The sequence below is a fragment of the Dermacentor variabilis genome, chromosome 8 (assembly GCF_050947875.1).
Source record: "Dermacentor variabilis isolate Ectoservices chromosome 8, ASM5094787v1, whole genome shotgun sequence".
In the NCBI taxonomy this organism is placed as follows: Eukaryota; Metazoa; Arthropoda; class Arachnida; order Ixodida; family Ixodidae; genus Dermacentor; species Dermacentor variabilis.
The window spans coordinates 7,418,398-7,443,760 of record NC_134575.1 but is presented as its reverse complement, the minus strand read 5'-3'; the positions used below and the strand labels follow the sequence as shown (position 1 = coordinate 7,443,760).

Here is a 25,363-nt window from a genome sequence, read left to right as displayed (position 1 = left end):
AAGCGCTCCGAAAGGTCCTTCAATAAGCACCTTTGCTACCGGCAGACACACGCTATGAGCTTCCACGGCTTGCTTGATCCATGCGCACTCGCCCGTGAACATATGGGGTTCTACGTAAGACGGGTGAACTACATCCATCGTTGCTGCGGAATCGCGAAGCACTCGGCACTCTTTCCCGTTCACGAGGAGGTCTCGCATGTAAGGCTCGAGAAGCTTCATGTTCTCGTCAGTGCTGCCTATTGAAAAAAACACAACTTTTGGTGTTGTTTCCGGACACTGCGCCGCAAAGTGACCCGGCTTCTGGCACGTATAACAAACGCCCGCTCGCCTCATCTCGAACCGCTTTCTGCGTTTGGCTGCCGCCGTCTCTTTACGTTTGGTCGGACTGCTTTCACTCGCATCCTCACTACGCGTGTCCCCCTTTAATCTCATGGGCGTGAATTTCGGCCTCTCAAACTTCGAGCCAAATTCACCCTTTTGACCGTCCTTAGCTCCGCGAGCTCGACGCGTCACAAACTCCTCGGCTAGCTCAGCGGCTCTAGCCACCGTACTCACGTCTGGCCTATCCAAGACCCAGTATCGCACGTTCTCAGGTAACCGACTATAAAACTGTTCTAGCCCGAAACACTGCAGAACTTTATCGTGGTCACCAAACGCTTTCTCTTCTTTGAGCCACTCCTGCATGTTCGACATAAGCCTATACGCAAACTCTGTATATGACTCACTTCTGCCTTTCTCATTTTCCCGAAACTTCCGACGGAACGCCTCCGCAGACAGCCGGTACTTTTTTAGAAGACTCGATTTCACTGTGTCGAAATCCTCTGCCTCCTCTCTATCCAAGCGAGCGACTACGTCGGCCGCCTCGCCGGGTAACAAAGTGAGCAAGCGCTGTGGCCACGTTTCCCGAGAGAACCCCTGCTTCTCGCACGTTCGCTCAAAGTTAACCAGGAACAAACCAATGTCCGCTCCAAGCTTAAACGGCCGCATCAGGTCAGTCATTTTGAACAATACGCGTTCTCCTGCACCGTGTGCCTGACTTCCATTACGAGCGCGTTCCATCTCTACCTCAAGACGCTTCATTTCCAAAGCGTGTTGACGGTCACGCTCTTGTTTTTCTTTCTGTTCTTTAAGTTCGCGCTCTTCTTTTTCTTTTTGCTCTTTAAGTTCGCGCTCCTGTCTTTTTGCAGTCTCCCTCTCTTCAATGGTCTCAAGGCATTCCGACAGCTCGTCATCCTCAGCCTCTAACTCAAGAATAGCCTTTAGCAGTTCAGGTTTTCTTAGTTTGTCTGAGACATCCAGACCCAACTCTCTTGCAAGCTCCAACAATTTCGGTTTGCGCAACGACTTCAAATCCATGGCTGCTCTGAATGCTGCTTTCTCTACTGCTTACTATTGTCTTGCCGCAAACTAACCCGGCAGCAACGACAACCACAATTACCAGCTCTGTTTCTGACACTAACAAAAGCCTGGCAAAGCTCAGAAGAAGAAAGTCCCGCACTCACCAAACCTCGCAGTCAAGAGTTCCGCGCAGTCGTTCCGCTGCAGGCAACCAGTCGTCACACAGGGCTCGTTGCACTGCTCCCGGATCGTCGTTGAGCTGCTCAGCATACAGTCAACTGCATCTCTTCGCTGCTGGCCTCCGTTGTCGCGATCTCACCGCTGGCAGACAGTTGTTTGAAGTCGGAGGCGATCCCACCGCTGCCACCAGATGTTTCGGATCGCACCGCTGGTACGATCTGTTGGGAACTCGGCGCTGACGCCCGTGGTTGTACCTGGGTCGCAAGCCCCAAGGGTAGCGTTGGCCTGGCGGCCTGGGGTACAACTGGAAGCATCCGAAGGTCCCGGCAAAGCATGAGTCGACTGGTAACAACGAAAACAACTTGTTTATTTTAACATCGCAAAGAGTTGGCGGTCAGGTTGACCGAAGTAGAGAGACGGGAGAGCACTTTACTCAACAGAAGAAATCGGAGCCCTCCTTTTGGCGTCCGGGGGCAGCTGTTTTTATACTCTCGCAGTTGAGGGCAAGAAGGAACCCCTCAAAAGACGAGCACGTGAATGTACAATGGGCTAATGGTGACGCACACTGTCGTAGCACCATGTCGAGCACGATCTCGTAGCACCCTGTCGAAGCGCTGCCGTAGCACCATGTCGAGCACGATCTCGTAGCACCCTGTTGTAGCGATGCCGTAGCACCATGTCGAGCACGATCTCGTAGCACCCTGTTGTAGCGCTGCCGGTCGGGCACAATGACTGTAATGAGAGGATGATCCCTGCTTTCGCTTCGCCTGGTTCGGGCACAAAGACTGGAATGAGAGGGTGATCCTTTGCGGTCGCATCGCCGCAGTCGCGCCTGGAAACACCTGCCGATGAGCGTTGCGGCGACGACGATCGGGCCAAAATGTCTGCCGCCCCGCCGCAGTCGCGCCGGCAAAACCACGTGTCGCAGGCGAAACGCAACATTGGGGACAAAATACGCCCCACAGAGCGTAAACGGTGTTTTTTTTTTCCTCTTTTTTTAAGGCTGAACTGCTTTCCGGCTCTCCAGTCGGACCGTATTTAATACTGCCTGCACAACCTGCGGCATGCTTATAACGCACCTGGCATTTCAGCCGACCCGAAACTCGAAAAAGCTGTCCGCACGTATAGAACTCGTCTTGACTATACATCGAGTCGAACGTTCGTCGACCACGATGTTACAGCAAAGACACGTGGTTACTCGCAGATGGCTTTGAGAAACTGGCTTCCTATCGGTTGAGGCCAGCTTCGACGATGCTGCGGGGTTTCCGTGGGGCACGAAGCGTGCACAGCTCTCTCTCTCTCTCTCTCTCTCTCTCTCTCTCTCTCTCTCTCTCTCTCTCTCTCATACCCGCCGTGGTTGCTCAGTGGCTATGGTGTTGGGCTGCTGAGCACGAGGTCGCGGGATCGAATCCCGGCCACGGCGGCCGCATTTCGATGGGGGCGAAATGCGAAAACACCCGTGTGCTTAGATTTAGGTGCACGTTAAAGAACCCCAGGTGGTCAAAATTTCCGGAGGCCTCCACTACGGCGTGCCTCATAATCAGAAAGTGGTTTTGGCACGTAAAACCCCAAATATTATTATTATTATCTCTCTCTCTCTCTCTCTCTCTCTCTCTCCCGCTTCGCTGGAGCGACATTTCGCTTTCTGTAAACACAGTCGTTCGAGCGCGCAGGCACCACACAAGCAATGGTGCGACGAGTTGTGCAAAGTGGAAGGAAGCGCTTCCCGGACCGCGAAGCAGGGATGCCGAGGCACACGACGGGCTCTTCTTCGCCACAGGAGCAGCAGCGGAGCGACCAAGGGATGCGCATCGAATCACTGTGCAAATGCGATAGATGCCTCAGGAAGTTCCCGGAAGTTAAGGCAACTAGAACGGAACGGGATGCACGGGTTGGCCTGAATCGACTTTGTAAATACCCGTCTGAGCTTCCTTTTCGCTATCTTTTTATTTCTTTAAATGCGTATCATTCGCGATTCCGTTTTTAAGCATATATATAAATATTTACGTTTCCCCTTTAGCATTGCAAATTCACTCGCAGCTGGGAGAAACTTCTTGGCACCGAAGTTCCTTCGTCCGAATAAACGCGAGCAGACGACGCGCAGCATATCACCTCGGGGCTTACGGCCGAGTCTACCACGCACTGTGCATATATGTCATCCTACTACTACTTCTACTACCTCCACGCGTGGCGAATTCTACTTTTGAAGGGCCTCTCACCAGGCCCTGCAGGAACATTCGGTTATACAACACTGCAAGTTATAAACTGCTGCCCAGGGAGCGTTCTATCGCAAGAATTTTCAAAAGGCATTAGTAGGTAGCCGAGAAAGAAGCAAATGAAATGTGAATGGCAGCGATGAGAGTAGGTAAGCTACCCTTTCCCGCCCCACAAGCCCTCTCTCCCCGCGTTGCCTCGAACAGTACTGCCAGTACCGGCGAGCGACGTTTCTTTCGTGGCCTCCTTCTCTTCTGCCAGGACTGCATTTTATCCCCCGTCTATGCTGAGGGGCACGTTTACCGAGACGATACTACGCCTTTTGCGCTTCACACGAACACTCGATTCGTTAGCGCTGATGTCGGCTAGTTGCGCCCTTTAGGCACCGTGAGTGTGACGTCATCCCGATGGCGTACCGAGTGGTTCCTCGAAAGAGCAGCTACAGAATGTCAGCACTGCTTCGCTTAAGCGCTTGGGCATTCGGGAGAGGAGACTACGTTTGAATTTGCTACACATTATTCTGGATGATGCGATACAAATAACAGGCAAACAGAGAATAACTATAGATGCCTTCATGATCTTTACATTTCGCCAAGCAGAATACTGTATAGCGAACCTACACACGAACGTGCCCTTCGGGAGCGCCTAAATGTCGCGTTCGGCAATAAGTGACGTCACCGAGGCAAGAGCTCCGCTGGTTCGTTGCTGGTAGTGGGTCGGCAGAGCTGCGTCCGAGAATTTCACCGCGGCAGCTGGCGTGCTCCGCGGAACGACGCGTTCTTCAAAGCGCCGGTCACGTGCGTGAGGCGAATACCAGCGGAAAAACAACTCACCGTGCCTCGACGATAATCTGGGCAGCCGCGAACAACCTGCAGTTGCGCTGACGGTGTAAGGCATACACAGTAGCGCGTTTCCGATCTTCAGACACTGTAACGCAGGGACGACAATCTGGGGGCGGAATTGGCTGCGTAGCGGATGGCACCTGAGAGTTAACTCGCCTGTCCAGGGGACTGGTGCTTATGTATTTATTTTTTTCCGAATGTCAAGAAAGATAGCTGTCTTATTGGAAAGAAAATTATGACACGCCTGTGTGCACGAATTTGCAATCTAGTCGTGCTCACGACGTTCGGTTGACACTGAGCACCACCTTTCCCGGTGCAGGGTAGCCAACCGAGCTCAGCGCGGCTAACCTCCCTTCCTTTCCCGCATAACTTATCGTTCTGTGCCTCGCGATATGTTTACACCCCTTCATTCGTGCGACGTTATCGACCGCGGCGTTTCCTTTGATTCGAGACGCGTGAGACGAAACATCGGACAAGCTTAGAACAGCATGTCGAAGCGTGAATGAGGTTAAAGAATGAAATATAGCAAAACGAAGAAAGCATTACAGTGGAGGGTAGGCCGTGTTTCTGCTCTGTCTCAAACAACTGCGTGTACACGTGCGGCGGGGCCGGAAGAACGGAGGCCCAGCCGCCCGGGACACGCAAACGCATCAATAAGATGGGCGGGTTGAGATCATTGGGAACGTGATTGACGCAAGAGCGCTCCGAAGCGACGTGGGCTGTTCGCTGGGAACGCGTCTGCGGCGTGCCTCATTTTCGCCGTGTGTTCGGCGGCCGGAAGAGAAAACGAGCAAGCGGAACGCACCGCGCAACTCTCGGGGCTGCCTGCCTTGTTGAATGCCGGGATGGCCAGGAAAAGAAAAGAGAGAGAGAAGTTAATGCAAAGAAAGAAGTGGCCACGCTTCTCGACGCAGTCATTTTGCTATTTCTTTCTCTCTCTCTCACACACACACTCTGCCTTTCTTCTTTTTCTTTTTTTGCGAGCGTGCGCTGGTTTTGCCATCGCTGACTTGTGAGTTGCCGTGTGCTGCCCAGAGCAAATCGAGGAAAGGCGGGCGGCGATGACGTGCGGGTATTATGGGAGCGGCAGGCGAAAGCGAGGGAAGAGGCGCAAATTGCGACGCGTCCGAGGAAAGAAAGAAAGGGCGGCAGAAAGTGAGTGCGGCTCCGAATGGAACAAGGAAGCCGGTTCCAACGGTCGGTCGGGCCCCAGGGACGAAGGGGGCGACTTGGAAAGCGAGCACACAACATCGCACGAACGCGCCCGGGAAAAGCAGCAGCGCCACAGCGTCTTGTGGGGCCGCGCTCTTGTCGCGGTTGTGGTCGTGCCAAACAGAGCGTGCGACGGCGCCGGGGAGGCGACGCCTCGAGTCGGGCAGAGAGATATTGCGCCGGGCACGCGGCCGCGGCGTTCTGTCTGCGTCGGAGGGATGTTTTCTCTCTCTCGAGAAACCGTGCAGCCTTCCCTTGGCGTTGTCATCTTGGGCTTTATGCCTGGCGCAATCCCCGCGCGCTCTTTCTCGCAGGTTCGGCTTCACCGAGTGGAGCGCGCGTGTTGTGGTGTTGCTTCTCAAAGGCACTCCGAGAGGCCGAGTTGAACCGGCTGGTCTTGTCGGCGCCATCGCGGCATCCCCCCTCGCAGCTCTCTCTCTCTCTCTCTCTCTCTCTCTCTCTCTCTCTCTCTATATATATATATATATATATATATATATATATATATATATATATATATATATATATATATATATATATATATATATATATATATATATATATATATATATATATATATATATATATATATATATATATATATATATATATATAATCTGGCGTAATAGTTCTGCGGGTGTCCGCATGGTGGAGAGAATTAAGCTAAATGATGAGACATCCACCCAATCGTATGGGTTTCTTTCGTAGCAATTGCTACGAGTTCCTCGAAAAAAAATCCTTGCAGTTGAAGAAAAATTCGTCCTGGTGGATGAAGAGAAGACCTGAAGGCCTTGTCTTCAAGGCTTTGAAGAAGACAAGTCCACTTGTCGAAACGTTGGCTCCTGCTTTCATTTTGTTCTCGTTTTGCTCATCGTCTTGACATATTTCTTGTTACACGGGCTGCTGAGGTAAAAACAAATAAAGATGAAGCGCTCATCCTCGACAACCTGAATCCGCCTGTCTACAAGCTTATTTTTCTTGAACTCTTCCTTTGCGTAAAAACCATTGCTTGTGTGTGTCGGTGCCTGGTTCGATGTGCCTAACTGCCGGCCGCTACATTTCAAATTCTTGTTTGTCTTCTGCAGGCCCGTACTAAGGTAAAATGTTTCGTCTTGACAACAGAAACGATTAAAACGAAGCTTCTTTTGTCTGTCACCTCTGGGTTTGGTGTAGCGTTGTAAATACGCAAGTTTTGCGTTTCTCGTCAAACAGGTAACTTGTAGAGCCCCGAATTCTGACTGCCAAAGTTGGTGCCAGTGAGGGCACGATTGTTGCGTGTCACGCCACGACGTGAGACCTGTACACACGCCGTCAGCTCGCAGGTGCACCGACTAAATCACACCGACCTCTTAATGGAACACCACGTGATACTCAGCATCTTCTTTGACTTTCTTAATTTTCTTATATGTGGGCCCATTCTTGGTCATTCCCCTGGAATGGGTGTGTGCGGGCCAGTGGGATGTTATGAAAGCCTCAGGTGTGCGTACATAATACCTTGCGTACCTCGCTGTGCACACGCAGCACCCGCGAGTATCCGTCCTTCGGCATCGCCTTCGTGACGCGCGCGCTACTCGGAGCTGGCAGCTACGGGCCGTGCCTCATTCGGATTCTAACATCGCGTTGTGTGCGAGTGTCTTCCTATTATTATGCGAGGGAACCGAGTAATCTGATTTGCATACGGGGGGACAGAAGCGAAACACGTCTACCCCAGCCCGATACGCTGCGCGTCTTACCTTTGCCCTTCTCCGTATACGATATGGTCCGGTATGTGTCGCGAGCCGACGCGGCGCCGGGAATAAAATACGTGCCTGCGCCTTCTTTCCACCGCAGCGCCGAGCGATAGACGCGCGGGGCTCCTTCTTCGCTCTGGCTTGCCAACATCCCACCGCGCCGACTGCGATAGCTGCATGCATGCACACACTTCGTTCGACGTCGTGCCGCAGTAATAAGCTGCCGGCCGCAGAGAGGCCGCGATAAGCGGTGGCGAGATTGTTGGCGCCGTAACGAGGCTTCTGTGTGCACATATATGCGGCCCGCCGCGATTCCGCCGATCATCGACTTTCGAGCGCAGTCGTGTAAGTGAATTACGTCCTGCGGAGAGCGACTCCCCGAGGACCGCGCGGACGGGCTATCTCTCTCTCCGGCTCGCTCTGTCGAGTGTAGCGGCGACACTGAGCGCCTGATTCGAGCAATGGCGTGTAGGTGCACGTTTTGCTGCGCGTATACGAATATCTGCGTCAGGAAATGCATGCAGCGTTACGAAGGCATGGAAACGAAGAAACGTCTAACGCCTAACGAGGAAACGAGAAACACGCAATGTGAATTATACATATCGTGCACCTATCTGCGACTTGCAGTAGCCGTCGTTTCAGCACTTTGGGTTTCAAATGCCATGCACGGACATTAAGAAAGTGGGTACACGTACCGTCAGGTTCATCATCATCATCATCATCATCATCATCATCATCATCATCAGCCTGGTTACGCCCACTGCAGGGCAAAGGCCTCTCCCATACTTCTCCAACTACCCCTGTCATCTACTAATTGTGGCCATGTTGTCCCTGCAAACTTCTTAATCTCATCCGCCCACCTAACTTTCTGTCGTCCTCTGCTACGCTTCCCTTCCCTTGGAATCCATTCTGTAACTCTTAATGACCATCGGTTATCTCCCCTCCTCATTACGTGTCCAGCCCATGCCCCATTTCTTTTTCTTGATTTCAACTAAGATGTCATTAACTCGCGTTTGTTCCCTCACCCAATCTGCTCTTTTCTTATCCCTTAACGTTACACCTATCATTCTTCTTTCCATAGCTCGTTGCGTCGTCCTCAATTTAAGTAGAACCCTTTTCGTCAGCCTCCAAGTTCCTGCCGCGTACGTGAGTACTGATAAGACACAGCTGGTTATAAACTTTTCTCTTGAGGGATAATGGTAACCTGCTGTTCATGATCTGAGAATGCCTGCCAAACGCACCCCAGCCCATTCTTATTCTTCTGATTATTTCAGTCTCATGATCCGGATCCGCAGTCACTACCTGCCCTAAGTAGATGTATTCCCTTACCACTTCCAGTGCCTCACTACCTATCATAAACTGCTGTTCTCTTCCGAGACTGTTAAATATTACTTTAGTTTTCTGCAGATTAATTTTTATACCAACCCTCCGGCTTTGCCTCTCCAGGTCAGTGAGCATGCATTGCAGTTGGTCCCCTGAGTTACTAAGCAAAGCAATATCATCAGCGAATCGCAAGTTACTAAGGTATTCTCCATTAACCCTTATCCCCAATTCTTCCCAATCCAGGTCTCTGAATACCTCCTGTAAACACGCTGTGAATAGCATTGGTGTGATCGTATCTCCCTGCCTGACGCCTTTCTTTATTGGGATTTTGTTGCTTTCTTTATGGAGGACTACGGTGGCTGTGGAGCCGCTATAGATATCTTTCAGTATTTTTACATACGGCTCGTCTACACCCTGATTCCGCAATGCCTCCATGGCTGCTGAGGTTTCGACAGAATCAAACGCTTTCTCGTAATCAATGAAAGCTGTATATAAAGGTTGGTTATATTCCGCACATTTTTCTATCACCTGATTGATAGTATGAATATGGTCTATTGTTGAGTAGCCTTTGCGGAATCCTGCCTGGTCCTGTCAGTAATCAACCTGACGGTTGATTATTGACAAACCCCCCGCGGGGGTTCTGTGGCTGTGCTGCTGACCACAAAGTCGCGGGATCGATTTCCCGCCGCGACCGCCGCATTCGGACAGAGGGCGAAAAGAAAGAAAAAAAAAAAAACAACGATCGTGTGCTTAGAATTAGGCGTACGTTAACGAATCCCGGGTGGACAAAATTAACCCGAAGGAGCGTTTCATTGTGGCGTCCCTCGTAAACCGTAGTGCAGTTCTTGAGCGTTAAAAATTCCGCAATTATTAACCTAAATCCGCATTTTGAGCTTTCCATCTTTTCTCCCCGTGCATAGTCGAGATTTCCTGTTTCAGTTGCGTGTGTTTGACGAAAAATGATATGCATACCGAGAATGGCGCCTCGTATACGTTGTGTCGCATGAACAGGAACCCGACAGCACTATAGCTATAAAGTTTTAAAAATATACTCAGTGCCCTTCCACTCTGTGAGGAAGGATGGCCAGCGAAGCTGTGTACGTGGGCCCCTTAAAGGCGAGCTGCACCTCCGCCGCGGGTCGACCCGGCTTTGCACTATCTTCGGGATCGGTCCGCGTGATGACGTTTTATTCTAGTAGGGCTGCGCCAGTCACGGCGCGCACTCGTCGACACGAACGTCGTGGCGAGTGACGCCGGAGGAGAAGCCTCGATTTTTGTGTCGGCACTTGGATACACGGAACTAGCACTTAACAGCTTCGCTTTAAAATTGCAAAAGAAGAAAATTGCGTGGAAGTATCGACCATGACTACCCGAACGCTTCTAGAAAGCTGCTCGCTTCGTTAAAGGAATTTAGCGCTTTGTGGCATATGTTTGTTACAGCGAAGAGATTTATGTTGTACTTGTTTGGTTGCGTAATTTCGTAGAGAGTGCAGCCGTTAACCAGCACATCTGTTGCGGTATTAGCGTAGGTGGCTTCACATGCAGGCGGATTCGTAATGTGTGCGTTGTCTCGGGCGGCGCGATCGCGGAACGCGACTGCCACCCTCCTCTGCAGCCGCGCTCCCTCGCCCTCTAGCGTGGCTGCAGCGAGGAGAGAGAGAAGGCTGTCCTTCCCGGGCGCTCCACTGCGGCGTCTAAACTTTCATCAGACGGCCGCACGCGCGACAGCACGCGCGACAGCACGCGCTTCTCCGAGCGCTATAAGTGCACCAAACCTCGGGAGCATGGTCGACAATCCCCGGTGATTAAAGAGTTGGTAGTTGCGGCTTCGTCGTTCTATATCGTGGACTTGCACTCCTTCAGTGTTCATTCCTTCTGTGGAAGCCATTCTTCCGCACCAGCGGACGAGGACAGAAGGAAGACGTTGACAGCTGTCCTTCTGTCCTCGTCCGCTGGCGCTAAAAAAATGTTGTCCGACATAGAGTATCAGCATGCCCAACATAAAGCAGTGCTAAATTTAGAGCAGCATAATGATTGACAGAAACTATTTTCACCATGTTCGGTGCTTGTTCATTTTTTCAGTCGCGGACCCCAACTGGAGGGGTATTCTTGTAAGAGTACACCTAGTGGACTGTCCATTTCGGCCGCTGCTGATGTGCTGATTGGATAGAGCTGTGCGAGCGAGGAGGAGACGAGCGGCCCCAGCCAATCAGCGGTGGTTGAAATGAACAGTCGACTAGGTGGACAGAATACCCCCTCACCCCCTCCCCCCTGGTCGAAATCAATCCGGATCGCACCACTACGGTGACAGCGCTCATAACCCATAGGAAAAGCTGACAGTAAGATAAAGGCTTGAAGTAATTAAAAGTGGTGGAACAAGCAATTTCGCTGAAGCCAACGTTTCGTTAAGGGGACGGTTAACAATTTCATAACTCGTGCGTTGCTTTGGTACGAAAATGAATAATTTAATGTCATTATCATTCATTTCTACCGGACCTTGATTTCCAGTAGCGAGAGCAATCAAAAAGGAAACGTTAGGATGTCGCCATGTGTTGGTAATTAGCGGCACCTCAACCTTGCCATGGTCGCAAAGAAATGCAGGCGTCTATGTTTAAACGTAAGTCACCGTATGCTCGTTATTTATATATATATATATATATATATATATATATATATATATATATAGAGAGAGAGAGAGAGAGAGAGAGAGAAGGACGGGATAACAGCGTTCTTTTTTTTTTAAGTACACGCCTTACAGTAAACCAGGTTTCAATGCACTATTGTCATAGAGCGCATCAATCTCCGCCATCGGCGGAACGTCAATTCATACACGGGATCTGTGGTTTCCGAAACCGCCGCACCGAAACGCGCTGGCTGATCGCCGACAGTGTCCACTGTGGAAATGCGACGATGTTTCCAAAGTGCGCAGCGTGGGTTCGAGGTTGAATTAATACTTGTGCGAAAAATGCAGTGAAGATGCCCTAGCGGCGAAGGTGCATCACGTTGGTTCACCATGCACATTAGTAATCTGGCAGTAACAGTGGCCTGTCATTCACGCTTATGTTGTGCTTTTGTTTTTTTCCGCGTGTCGAAGAGGTGGTCTTGTGGGCGAACCGATCAGCCGACGACTTCGGCGAGAAGAAAGAGGGGCACGCTACCTTCGTAGTTGGCAATGACGCCAGCGGGACAGAGCTCCAGGGTATCGTAGTTCTGTGCGCGCCGTAATTCTTCGGACAGGGAAGAGAGAGAGAGAGAGAGAGAGGAAAGGGGAAAGGCAGGGAGGTTAACCAGAGAAAAAGATCCGGTTGGCTACCCTACACTGGGGAGAGAGGGGAGGGGGAGGTAAAGTGGTAACAAAGTAGAGATAAGGAAAGGAAGGAGCCTAGACACACAGTCACCATCGGTCACTGGCACCGAATACTGTCATCGCACAGCACAGTGACACTTGCCACCAAAAAGGTCACTGGGGACGAGCGGAAACTCTCTTTCCTCTTTCTCGCTTTCTTTTCTGTATTTCTTTTCATTTATCTGCTCCTCTGGAAGGAACTAGCCAATTGGGCCGTTCGTCATTGTGACCCATGCCATCTTTGTCCCTTTTGTTACCTCTCTGCTGACGTCACGTCCGCGGACACGCTGTCCGTGTCTTCTTCGCCCTCAGCTCCGACGGCTTTCCGCTTTCCCTTCCTTCTGCCTCGCGGTCATCGCCGAGCTGTTTGCACCCGCTGCACAATTTTTAAGTCTCCTCGTATCGCCTCCCTGCGGCCATTAATCATCTCCCGCCTTTCCCGTCGCTATCTCGCTGCAAACCGGGGACGCTGCCAAGTTTCCCATCGATCCCCTGGCGCTGTCTGCCCGTTTAAATTCGCAGTGCTCCCGAAGGCTCGTGCGGCCCTTCCTCGGCACGTCGTAACACAGGGACGTCAAATAAGAGGACGGCGAAGATGGCGATAAGCGACGCCTGCGTTCTTCTCCGAATCTGACGTGTTTATTTCGAACAGGTGCGTTTGGGCGCGGCCGATGTGCGGCACCTTGGTTTTGCGCTTCCTTCGTTCGGCTTTCCCGGCTGCACTGCTTGTCGAGGGAGGGAGCTGCTGCTTGTAAGCTGTCTCGCTCGAGGCTGGCACCTGTATGCACTACTAAGACGGGGCCGTAAGCATTCTTAGATTGGCGAGCTATTCTCGCGGCTGAATACGGGGGAGCTGCTCTACTACTCTACGGCCACAAATATGCTGCATGGTCTGTCAGGATGATACGGCTGGTAAGCAAAGCCGCTCACATGTTTTTATTGGAACTCTAAAAGTTTGAGGAGGCTTTCTAACTCGTGTGATAAACGCAGAAGTCTTGTTGCTTTATGGTAACGTTTATGGCTTGCCTATAGAAGGCTTAGAAGTTCTTAACTGTAGATAAATAGTTAATGTTGCCGCATGTGATTTTACAGGAAAAGGAAGGAATCGCATCAATATTTCTGTGGCACTCGCATCTCCATCATATCCTTGCGGCTTTCGTGTTAGGCTTAGCCACGTTCAGAAGCGATGCCATAGCACGCTGCTACCGAAATCAGGTGAGCGCGAGGTGAAATCCATTCACCTGCCATGGCACGCGCGCACTCTTGGCAGGTTTCACAGTTCGCCGTCAGTTGGCGTCACGTGGCTTCTTAGACGGCCGTTCCCAAGGAGGCTATAAAAAAAAATCTGGAGTGGCAGCCCTCGCTGATTCTTACCAGCAGAAGTGAAGCCAGCGCTTGCCCCTACTTCATCCTTGTGCTGAACAACACGGAGAACAGTCGCAGTTCAATAGCCCTTGATCTGGTTATATTAACAGATCAAGGGTCAATATAAATTTTAAACTAATTGGAAAATAGTAAAGTGTTGTTGCGGGCTAAAATGTTGCCATAGGCTGAGTAGTGGCACCCTTATCTCCCATACAGGTTGCAGAGGCCTACAAACTTCATCATAAAACCAGCGACATAGACAGACCCTTCGAGGAGCGTCTGTACGGCAAAATTGGCCTTGTCAAAGCCATTGAAAGTGAGAAAACAAAAACTCTTCTTGTTCTCCGCCAAATGCTAACTTTAATCGATCTCCCTAGTAAGATGGCGGTGGCCGGCTTCACCTCTAGGAGATCATTTTCATTCCATATATATATATATATATATATATATATATATATATATATATATATATATATATATATATATTGGAAACCCGCTTGACCGTCCCACCCGTCGCGCGGTAGCTAGGTGCAGTGCCACATCGAACGTGCTCGGTGTTCGCGCGAATGTTCGAACTTGGCGCCACGACGGCCTCCGAGATCGCAGCAAAATCTGCGCGCACGATACCGGAGACCGTGGCGCCGTCAGATCGCCTATAATGGGATACAACTTTAAAAAATTGAAGGCTTATCAAGGTTAAGCCCAGTGGATGCGAAGCATCCACTGGGCTTAACCTTAGCGTATCCTTAGCGTTTGGAGGCATCTTGACCGCATACACGCCCGGCGCAAAGACGCTGGCGCGGTTGCGGGCACAGAGACTGACGCGACGGCGGGCGCGCGCCGCTTCATCCCTGGCGTGACGTCACATATCACGTGATGCAGCGATGGTGGCGCCGCCGCCGCGTCGCGCGCGACGGCGCGAACCGAAGCGTGGAGGCCTCCGCCGGGCGACGTCCGACGGCGCGATATGAGGCCCCATCTGCAGCCGGTGTGACATCACGTGACTTCATGTCACGTGACCTACTTGAAGGTCACTTGAAGGTCAATGGTGGCCACCGCCGGGAGGCGACCGACGGCGCGATATGAGGCCCCATCTGCAGCCTGTGTGACGTCATCACGTGACGTCATGTCACGTGACCCCACTTCAGGGTCAATGGTGGCCACCGCCGGGCGTCGCGCGAAGGCCCGAAACCTACGTTAATATGCTTCGCATAATAACAGCAGGTGGTAACTAAGGCACACGGACCGCGCGGTGTTGTCTTACTCCGCTAACCAATCACAGACGCAAACGAAGTCGTCGTCATGTGACGTTTTCAAAATGGCGTCGTACTTGGTACCCCCGGAGCGTCTGCTGTTGAGTGTTTTCATCGGCGGAAGCGATGAGGTGCGCAACAGACATGGACAAAGTGTATGGAGCCTGAGCATTTCACTCATCACAAGTCCACAGTACGGTTAATTTCACTGCTGAGTCCGTTTTACTCATGAAACCTCAATGCCAACTGAGAAACTTGACAGTAAATTGTTGCAGCGAAGCAAGCGTTTCATTTCAGTTCAATAAAGAATTCGGCTTTCACCATTTCACTATAATAGACGAGTGAAACGTATAAAATTATGCGCTTATACTTTTAATTTTGTGGTTACCGCCTTATTTAGGTAACAGGGAAAGTTTGAAGTACGAACTATTTGCAGCCTTGCGCAGGAACAGAGGCTGGCGGTTGTGAGGGCGGGCCTTCACTGCAGACGTAAGTTGTATCCGACTATATGTGCACTTATTTGGTCTCTCTCTCTCTCTCTCTCTCTCTCTCTCTCTCTCTCTCTCTCTATATATATATATATATATATATATATATATATATATATATATATATATATATATATATATATATATATATATATATATATATATAATCACAGACACACACACAGACCCATTTTTCCTTCACTTATAGGGCAGGGTAGCCAACGAGACAGTTATCTGGTTAACACCCCTGCCTTCTCCATTTCTTCTTTTCATCCAGAGGGGAAAAAAAATAGTGTGAGCAAAAGTGGACAGATCGGCTGGAGCAGCTTGCGTCTGGCAGCGAAATGAAAAGGGGAAATGAGGTGAAGATGGAGTTTCTCGCGGAAATTGACGGAATACCAACCCCCTTCTTTGAGCTGAGAATTGACATGTTTTTTTTTTTTCCTCGGGACGCGCAGTACCTTCCGAGCGGCACCGTGCGGGACATTCGCTGGGGCCAAGTCTCCTCGTGTTTCGGCCCAAGGACAAAGTGGGGGAGCCGAAATCGCGCAGGCGAGATTCGTTCACTCAACCGTGTGACAAAAGGCTGTGGTACGAAAACCCGACCGGACGACGAAGACGAGATGCCCCAGATTCCCGAGTTTTCTTCCGAAATGGAGAGAGCGGGGGGAGGATGAAAACATATGGAGACACTCGAGGCCCCGTCAACAGGCGCGACATCGGAGATGTCTGCTGCGCCCTCTTTTTCCTCCTCTTTTAATCCCCGTGTTCGGAGTGCGCGCGCGCGCTTCTATCTGTCATCGTTATATTCGCTGCGTTTTATTAGACGCGCCTCCGCTTCCATCTCCACCGCGCCAACTAAAAGCCAGATTCTGCGCCGTCTCTCTCTCTCCGTATATCTTGTCGCACTAAATCGGTGCAGCGTTCTTGAAGTTGAGATTCTTCGCGCTTTAGCGAAGGGGGCTGGCGAGTGAGTGAGTGAGTAATGAAATAATGGAGTGAGTTACGTGACTGAATGAACGTTAATTAGCAAGCGAGCGGCTGAGTTCGTGAATGAATGCGGGTGAATTAGTGGGTGAGTGTTTACAGGCGGGTATTCTTTCGCCAACGTGGATGAATACATTTCCTGCAATACGTCGTAAAAGTAACCGCGCTGACAAGGCTTCTTCGTCCGAGTGGTCGCGACGGGGAATCAAAGTAGCCAGCGCTAGGTAGAGCACGCATTAACGTAATTCTCGGTTGTTGCACAAACCTTTTCGTCCACCTCTGGTGACGGCGTCGTGAATGCACTCGTCGCGTAGGGAACTGCGGTGGCGTCGGCCGACGCGGGCTGCCACAGTGCACAGTTTTAGCGGGGCACCGCACAGCGGCTCTCCGCAAGCTGCCCATCGATTTGCTCCTCGGCTTCGTTCCTTGCCAGCCTGGCGTTGCGGCGACGGCGGCTTCGGGCTCTCGACGCCAGCCAGGCCGGCAATAGAAAAGCGGCGTGGGCGCGCACGGCTGCGGTGTTCGGCTCGCGCGAGTCTTCGTCGTCGGAGTATCACCGGGCCGAGTTTTCCTGCCCAATAGCGGCTCGGCAGTCGATACTGACGGCGACGAGTGGGCGTATGCTTGTCCACCGAGGGCCTGTGTGTACTTGGGGCCGCGTTCGCTGAACACGCGTTGCGCGAGAGACTCCCCCGTCCTTGCCCTCTTCTTTACCCCGATCGGATGAGAAGTGGGACGGCAGGGCTATACCAGAGCGCACTGCCTTTGCCAGCGGGAACGTGAAACATGACACCCAGGAAGTTGGGAAATCGCCACGGCCAAAACGCGATGAAGCTATCGCTTCCACTTGGTACGGGCTGCCCCCCCCCCCCACCCGATTTCCCCCTTTTTTCTTTTTTTTCTACGGCCAATGGGCGACGGTCGTCTTTATGTGGAAACCCAGAAATGCGAAGAGCAATCCTTCCACGCTAAAGGTCACGTTCACCAAGAAAACCTCCATCGTACCGATCCGGCATATCCTGTTCGATCCGATGTTGGTTCCTCTCAGAATGCGGAAAAAGTGCGATTTAGTTTGTTTTTCTCTTGTTTACAACTTTCTTTTCTAGAGTTAGTATGTTTGTGTGTTTGTGGCATGTGTGTGCGCATTTCTCAACCGTGTATTTGGATATAGCCGGCTCTTGTGTCGCCTGCGTTCCCATCGGGGTGCAGTTATTAAACGAAAGAAGAAAAGCCCGACAGCGCAGTTTCGTAATGCAAATAATAGGCGCGACGAAGAACCGCGTGGGGGTAATTGTACCGACAGAGCCTGCACATTCTATTATGCAATGCCATTATAAGACCTGAAATGCACAGAAGTATCGCGCCAGCTCTTGTAGAACCTCGGCTTCCAGGATCGGTGGCAGACGGCCTGTTCTTGCACGTGCTCGCTTCGCAGACTGTAGCCCTGTCAGATTGCGCTATAAGTGAGAGGTGCCTCTGTTCCGTTACAAAGAAACAAAATATTGTGTGCAGCATAACTTCGCTAAGGTTCGTGGACAAAAATTAGTGCTAAAATTTGTTAAGAACTCTGTTGTCAGACCTGACAACAACGCAGCGAATGCCGAGGTGATACCTACATCAAAAGAAGAACAACGTGTCTTTTTTTATTGATGCGAGATAACGAAGCCTTCGCGGAACGTTATGAATCAGCTATTCTCAGCGGGAAAAAATGATGTATCAGCTAGTCTCAGCGGAAGAAAAATGGCCTTAAATCTCGCCCTGGGACAAAAACAATTCCCGAAATTGTTCTTAAAGGTGGGAAATTGAACAGGGATCAAGTTCAATTGAAGACTATGAAAAATGGATTATGTACAAGACATTCTATAAGTCACTGTTGCAGTATCTCTATGAAACGGGCCTGCATGCTTATATTGAACTTAATTACGACGTTATGCCTCGCGGCAACCCAAGCGAAAAGGAAAACAAAAGATGAGGGGATTGATCGATTTTATTGAGTGACTACCACGGAAGAGACAGATAATCCTTATTGAAAAAAAAAAAAAACTACGAGAAGAAGAAAAGAGCGAGAGGCCAGAGAGTAGAGTTAACTAGAAAGGCGTCTGGTTGGTTATCCTACTTTGAAGGAAAGAAAATAAAAATATGAGGGCGAGAGATAGAGGGAAGACGCGCACGCGCGTTGACGGGGCCGTTGAATCTGAGACATGCGCGTGCACAGGCTCGCACGGAAGTGGGCAGCGTAAACTGCGGCGAACTTTCGTTTACTAACTAAGCACGCGTGTGGGCGTGCTGTCCGGAGGCAAAATGAAGAGTTTACTCGCGCATGCGCTGTGGCACCCGGGACAGCACGTTGGCGACGACCGCAGAACACGTCCGTGTATAGTAGTACTTATACGATTGCTATGGATAGCCTTAAAATGCTGCCCTGCACAGTGAAGTGTGCCACTTTCTCTGCGTACACCCTGCCTGCAGCGTCTATTCGCTGCCGCGGTGTTGTTAGGCTGTTTCCGTTAATAAAATACATCATAGAAAACTAATAATTTAACCGACGTTGTTAACTCCCTCTAAGGAAAACTAACATGAAAATGTTAAGGCTGCGCTGGTCAAGCAAGGGTTTATTTTTGTGCGTCTCTTTGCGCGTCACTGATGTCTTAGCGCAGATTAGGCGCTAGAAGTGCGCATTCAGTGCTGTCGACACACTTTCCTCCTTTTCTCGCGTCATACAAATGTTCCCGCTTCTCGCTTTCTTTGGGCTCGCGTTCGCTTGAATGGAGACACCGACGCTCCAGTAAAACGCCAGAACAATATAGTCGTACACTTACTTTCCGCGGGAGAAAATAAAAATATAAATCCCTGCTTCTCGCGTCCTCCGCTTCAAGGCGAACCCTCATTCTGGTTATTATTGCCTTCTAATTCTTCGGCGTAACGTAGATAGCAGCTTAAAGTTTCATTCGCGTGCACTTCCAACAAGCCTGCCGTTATAACGTCTCCTATCATGGCTTTTGCTTTTCGCAGTTATAGTGTATTCTGCTGCACCAAAATTATTTTTCCCCCTCTCTCAGTGCGACTTATTTCGCGACGATTGTAATTTGTACATTCTGTGATAGCGTACAACGTTTGGCTCTTGTACTTGTAAAAAAAACTCCAGGAGGAGCCTTAGCAGCCCTGAATAGTTCATCTATTTCAATACACTGTAGTGCGAAACGTTTTTCTTCTACAGATTAACTTTTTCCCCTTACGTTGGATGCTTCCGCCTTCAACGTTTTCACGCTGCCTAAACTTCGGGTCATTTCTCTTCCCACGCGATTCCTTTCGCACGGAACTCTTACAAGTTTAAAGAGTTCCGGGCGACCGAGGTTTAAAAGTGCCCTCATCGTACCGCGGTATACGTCGTCGTCTTTATAATTTGCTTCTTTTTATTTCATCGGCTGCAGGTTACGACTAAGAAAAAGAAATTATTGTGCCAAATTTGGTTTTCAGTTGTCTTCCGTATTTCATTTTCATATTTTCTTTTTCTTTTCCAGCAGACAGAACTGAAGTAAGGCCTCTCGCTTCGCATGCTTTTAAGAATAAGGCTCACACTTCTTTAAGCGGAATTGTCCACATACGTCTAAGAGCATGCGTGTGCGCGCTGTGTCAGGGGGTAGTTCATACACACATTGCAGTGTAAATATTGTTTGATTGCTCGCCTTCTCATCTTGGGTTGGCTCTCTCTCTCTCTCTCTCTCTCTCTCTCTCTCTATATATATATATATATATATATATATATATATATATATATATATATATATATATATATATAGTTTACTCTCGCAGTTCGTTCTTGCTCTAAATGTAGATCTCTGCAGCGTATATGTGCACGAGGCTTTCGAGAGTGGGAACTGAGATTGTGTGCCAGTTTGTGACCGCGTTTTATTTTATGCGAGAAATAAAAGAGTTTTGTCGTTCGCCTTTTGTGTGTTCTGTGCTTTTCTCGGCTCCACTGGGTATATGACTCATATTTCTCGTCCATTTCGGTCGCAGAGTGTCTCAACGCCATTGGTAGCTCGCTTATGAGACCGGGCAACGTTTCTCCTAGTTCCCTGCAGCACTGACAAATCAGTAGGTGTGAAAAGACACATGTGTCTTGAGGCTCGCTAAATATATGGTGCAGTACTTTCGCGGTCGTGTTGTGGTCGTGATAAGCACTAATCTCCAGTGCGAAATGCGAAAGAAATTTAATTCTCTATGAAGCACTTGTGATACCAAGAGGAAGGAATCCAGGGAAAACACGGGGAAGGCGGGAGATGCAAATTCAAGACGATGAGCAAAACGAGAACAAGGTGAAGAGGTTCTCACCTTGTTCTCGTTTTGCTCATCGTCAAGAGGGAGGAAGGAAAACAAGAAGTGAAAGTACTGCATGTCAGAATAAGCTACGCTATCCCTTGGCATTTCGACTTTGGTGTAGCGGTCCTCTTGGTCCAAGTGTGAGACTCCGTCCTTAATCTCCCCTCGCACTATGACGCGGATATGGAGTGTTTAAATTAGTTCTCTCGCTACTGGTACGATTTTCTTTAGTAGTAGTTGTTTTCAAGGAGGTGTTAATGTAGACGGTGCCGGGTATTCCTCGTAATACTTATATATGCCGGAAACGGCGTAAAAGTTTCATATATAGACTAGAGGAAATAATACAGTGACAACAGTTCTGAAGCTTTCGTGTCGCGGCTTCAGCTCTAATAATACTGCACAGCATAGTTGAGGTATCTTGCGGTGGCGCATTCCATGGAAACCTGAACGAGAAATAATATGCCGTTCCGACACTACAGGTGACTCATGCGTAGACTGAATCTTTTAGTATCCTGGCACTGGCATCACTAATCATGTCTGCGTCACTGCACAGATTACGGCATGCTTTACCGCTGAAGCCTGGCGTTACGTGTATCTTGGGCTTCAATAAAGCATGAACGAGGCTCGTGAGATTGTTTCTTACCTGTGCGCACTTTCTCTTGGTGGCCTTGGTGACGAAAGCTGGCAGCCATATGCCGTGTTTCTGACGTTATATATATATATATATATATATATATATATATATATATATATATATATATATATATATATATATATATATATATATATATATATATATATATATTGTGTGTGTGTGTGTGTGTGTGTGTGTGTCGTTTGGGTTAGTTGTCTCCGCATGTACGGACGCATCTACACCGTCTGGGTTACCACGACGTGAACAGACCATGCTGTACCGTCTGTATTTACGTCTGGCGCTGCATTTACGAGCTCATATGCCTTGCTTACTGGAGTGGCCAACAGCCCCACGTGCGACACATGCAATAGCTATGAGACGTTTGCGCACATTATCTGTGTCTGCCCACGATATAGTGCCCAGAGACAAGTAATGTGTAGATTGCTGGACCAGTTGGACAATCGTCCACTATCAGAACTAAAAGATTTTGGTCAGTGCGCCCAAAGAACATCCGGGATGAAGTTCACTAGGGTTGAGGATTGGGCGAGTTGGTATTGCATTCTAGAACTGGTACAGCGCAACATACAAAGGAAGAAAGAAGCCGAGCCGGCCAGATGAAGGAACAGAGCGCTGACTTCCAACTGGTTTTTGATTTGGTTTATGATTTTTTGGTCTTTGCAGATTGCGACAACGCTGTTTTCCAGCCCACATCAGACGAAATTGTGAACACTTTTAACAGTTGCTTTCATCCGCTTGTGTTCACCCATGAGATGCCCGCTGACAACAGCTTACGATTTTTAGACCTCAATTTACTTCTTTCACCTGACCATGTATGTTGAATGTACGAACCAAGAAGCGGGAAACCTCTTTTATCATTTAACTCAGCCCATTCTAAGTTGATAAAGCGAAGCATCACTAATCTTTGTCTTACAAATGCCATCAGGAAATCCTGTCATCATAACATGCAGCGCAGCTTTGTAGGTCAAGTTCATCGACTTTTGTGCGCCGGATACCCGACCACATTACTGTCGGCCATAGCTGAAAAGCTATTAAAGCAGCTAAAGAAGGACACTGACATGGAAGCCCAACAAAGAAATAATGATCACAAGAGGCCGGTAGTCATGGCATATTTGCATAACGTCTCTCACAGATTAAAAAAGATTGGCCGCAAGGGTAACGTGGAAGTAGTGTTTCCTGCGCCGTTTACGCTACGCAGGCTCTGTATTGTCGTAAATGCGTTCCATCCACGCACTGCTGTCTGTTCGACTATGCACAAGAAGCGTTTTCAGACTTGCGTTGTTGGAGTCGCTTATTAAACTCCACTATCATGCAGGAAGAGATATATAGGTCAAACTGGTCTCTGCCTTAATGAAAGGCTAAAAGAACATGATTACAATGTGCACCGGGCTATGCAGGGACACTTAAAAATTCACTGTCGCGACTGTGGATGTAAACCGAATTTTTTATCGGTGTGAAGTGCTAAAAAAGCACCGATCACAACTTGCGCGGAGATCATTGAAGCTGATCCCGCAGCAAGGGCTGGCGGCACGTGCGTTAGCGCGCCATCTTTGTGCCTGTCTCCGCAGGAAGCAAGATTTCTTGATCAGTTTTAACCTTGCACGACAGAATTGCGCTTTCTGTGACTCATGGTGGTGTAGCCTTCTATCGGTGTGACGTTTTAGGAAGTGTTATGACGACCTGTCCTGATGCTTTCTTGTAGATATATATTTCGTGAAACATGCCAATAAACCAGTTGGAAGTCAGTGCTCTAGCTGTTCCTTTATCTCGCCGGTTCGGCTTGTTTCTTCCTTTGTATGTTGCGCTGTACCAGCTCTAGACCGCGATGAAGGCCTTACTAGCGTTACTAAGGTTCATGCGGTCTACGGGCCTTCAGGAGAGACTTTAAGGACGCCTCCCCCTTCCGATCTATAGTGTACGCGGTTTGTATGCTCTCTCTCTCTCTCTCCTTCCACTCTTTTTCTCTTTTTATCCACTTATTCCTTCCCCGCGTGCAGGGTAGCCAACCGAAACTACCTCTGATTAACCTCCCTGCCTTTCTATACATCTCACTCTCTCTCTCTCTCTCTACTCTTTTTCTCTTTTTATCCCCTTATTCCTTCCCCGCGTGCAGGGTGGCCAACCGAAACTACTTCTGATTAACCTCCCTGCCTTCTTATGCATCCTTTTCTCTCTCTCTCTTTCTCTCTCTCTCTGTAACGTCATACACCGTTCTGAGATAACTTATTACTTATAATTTGAGCTTGAGCTGCTGCGTTTATCGTCACCGCGTCGAGTAGGCTATTTACCATAACTAATATCACGTGGTGGCTCACAATCCCGGCCACGGCGGCCGCATTTCGATGGGGGCGAAATGCGAAAACACCCGTGTGCTTAGATTTAGGCGCACGTTAAAGAACCCCAGGTGGTCAAAATTTCCGGAGTCCTCCACTACGGCGTGCCTCATAATCAGAAAGTGGTTTTGGCACGTAAAACCCCAAATATTATCACGTGGTGGCTCCGCTAAATTGGAACAAATTAGGAAGCAGGCACCATTACTTCCAGCGAAGGCGGTTTGTTGGAACTCGGGCCATTATTTTCGATGTCACATCCAGAAGCCTTCTGAATGAAAGCAACGTCCGTTGTTGGCCGGTGTTTGTCATCCCGCTCGTTCGTAAATTGTTCGGTGTAAATTTTCATCTCTGTTTAATTGTGCAAGTTTAGAGTTCACAAAGTATATGGTTTGTAAAAAAATATAGTTTGAAATTGGCCAGCTGCCTTATCTAAATTACGTTATTATTACGAATCGTTATAGAGGTAATGATTCGCGGGTACTTGTTTTTACGAACTGTTTTGTAAATGCAAGCTGTATTCGTTAACTGCCTCGTCTCCTGACTTTAAACAGCGAAAGTATTGCCGGCTAATTAATCTAGCGCGCTCAGTTACACGGGGCGTCGTTAGTCGGGCATCCTGTGACGGTAGGCCGGCCGCCGTCGCCTCATCGTTGCTGGCTAACGTGACGCGTATACGGTGACCGGACGTGGAGTGCCTTAAACTTTAAAGATGTTTTACGTATCTTCTCGAAATGTGGTAAAATTCACTGGTGACTAAGATGCGGACGTTGCACTTTGCCTCTTTGCAGAACAAGGTTGTGACCGTAGATGACTACAAGGTGAAGCTGCAGGTGAGCATTTTTGCCGCTGTCATACTGTGTATGTGGCACAGGCTGAGGCAAATACTTAACGTGCGTGTTTTTATTTACCAAAAGCCCCAACGTAATTTTGTAATTCTGTATAGTGGTTAAAACGTCAATTATTTGTCATTTCCTTGGCGCTTACGTGGTTATTGTTAAAGTGGTTAATGTCGAAATTATTGCAAAATGAAACGATGCGGGAGATGCTTCTCGCCGGCCGTCTGCTCGGCGCTGTGCAACTGAACGAGCATCGGATCGTCACGCGACGCTGAGCGCACGCGCAGTCAGAGATGGGCCAGACGTCTGGCGCACGTCATGCAGCTCCCGCATTTCCGTGAATTGACAATGCAATGACACTTACAATGGCAATTTATTCGTTACAAAAGAAATGATAGATGAGGCTGCGAGTAAAATCTGCCGCAGATCGGCTTGACAGAAGCCCACCCTGCAGCAATGCAGCGCGAAGAATATATTGAATTTAGAACTGCGCAACAACGTACAGGAGCGGGCAAGCACGCACGCAACGCTGAGTTCCAGCAACTTTATTCAAATCGTGGTAATAAAGAAAAACGAAACTGGTGTGTAATCATGTCATCTCACTGTCGGCAACAACGCCTAGGCACCGTAGCTCTTTACTGGACTACACGCATGACTCTCCTAAACAACTAATCTCACCTGCTTCGAAGACTTCTCTTGGCAGCTGATTGCAAAGCACGTTAGATTATTGTTGCAAGTCCGTACCGTGTACGTCTTCTGTCCCTGTCCCATGTTGCGCTGTTTTGATTTGAAGGGGATCAAACAAAAAGCCCACATTTTGATGTTGTCAAAGAATATCCACGTAGTTGGATATTTAGCCTGTATATATAATATCGCCAACTTGGAAATTATAGCGCGTAATCTCGTTTTCTCCGCACGAAGTTTTAGGAAGACTGTCGGAA

General features: G+C 49.3%; 1 protein-coding gene across 4 annotated transcripts in view; it reads left to right on the top strand.

Annotated features, from left to right (window-relative positions):
* LOC142589564 (ras-related protein Rab-37-like) overlaps positions 1 to 25,363 on the top strand; it is a 137,002-nt gene that overhangs the window by 97,311 nt on the left and 14,328 nt on the right. For all 4 annotated transcript variants that reach the window (XM_075701025.1, XM_075701028.1, XM_075701027.1 and 1 more), the window contains one exon: positions 24,375 to 24,416. In XM_075701025.1, the coding sequence (XP_075557140.1) occupies positions 24,375 to 24,416 (42 nt within the window). The remainder of the gene's footprint in view (positions 1 to 24,374; positions 24,417 to 25,363) is intronic.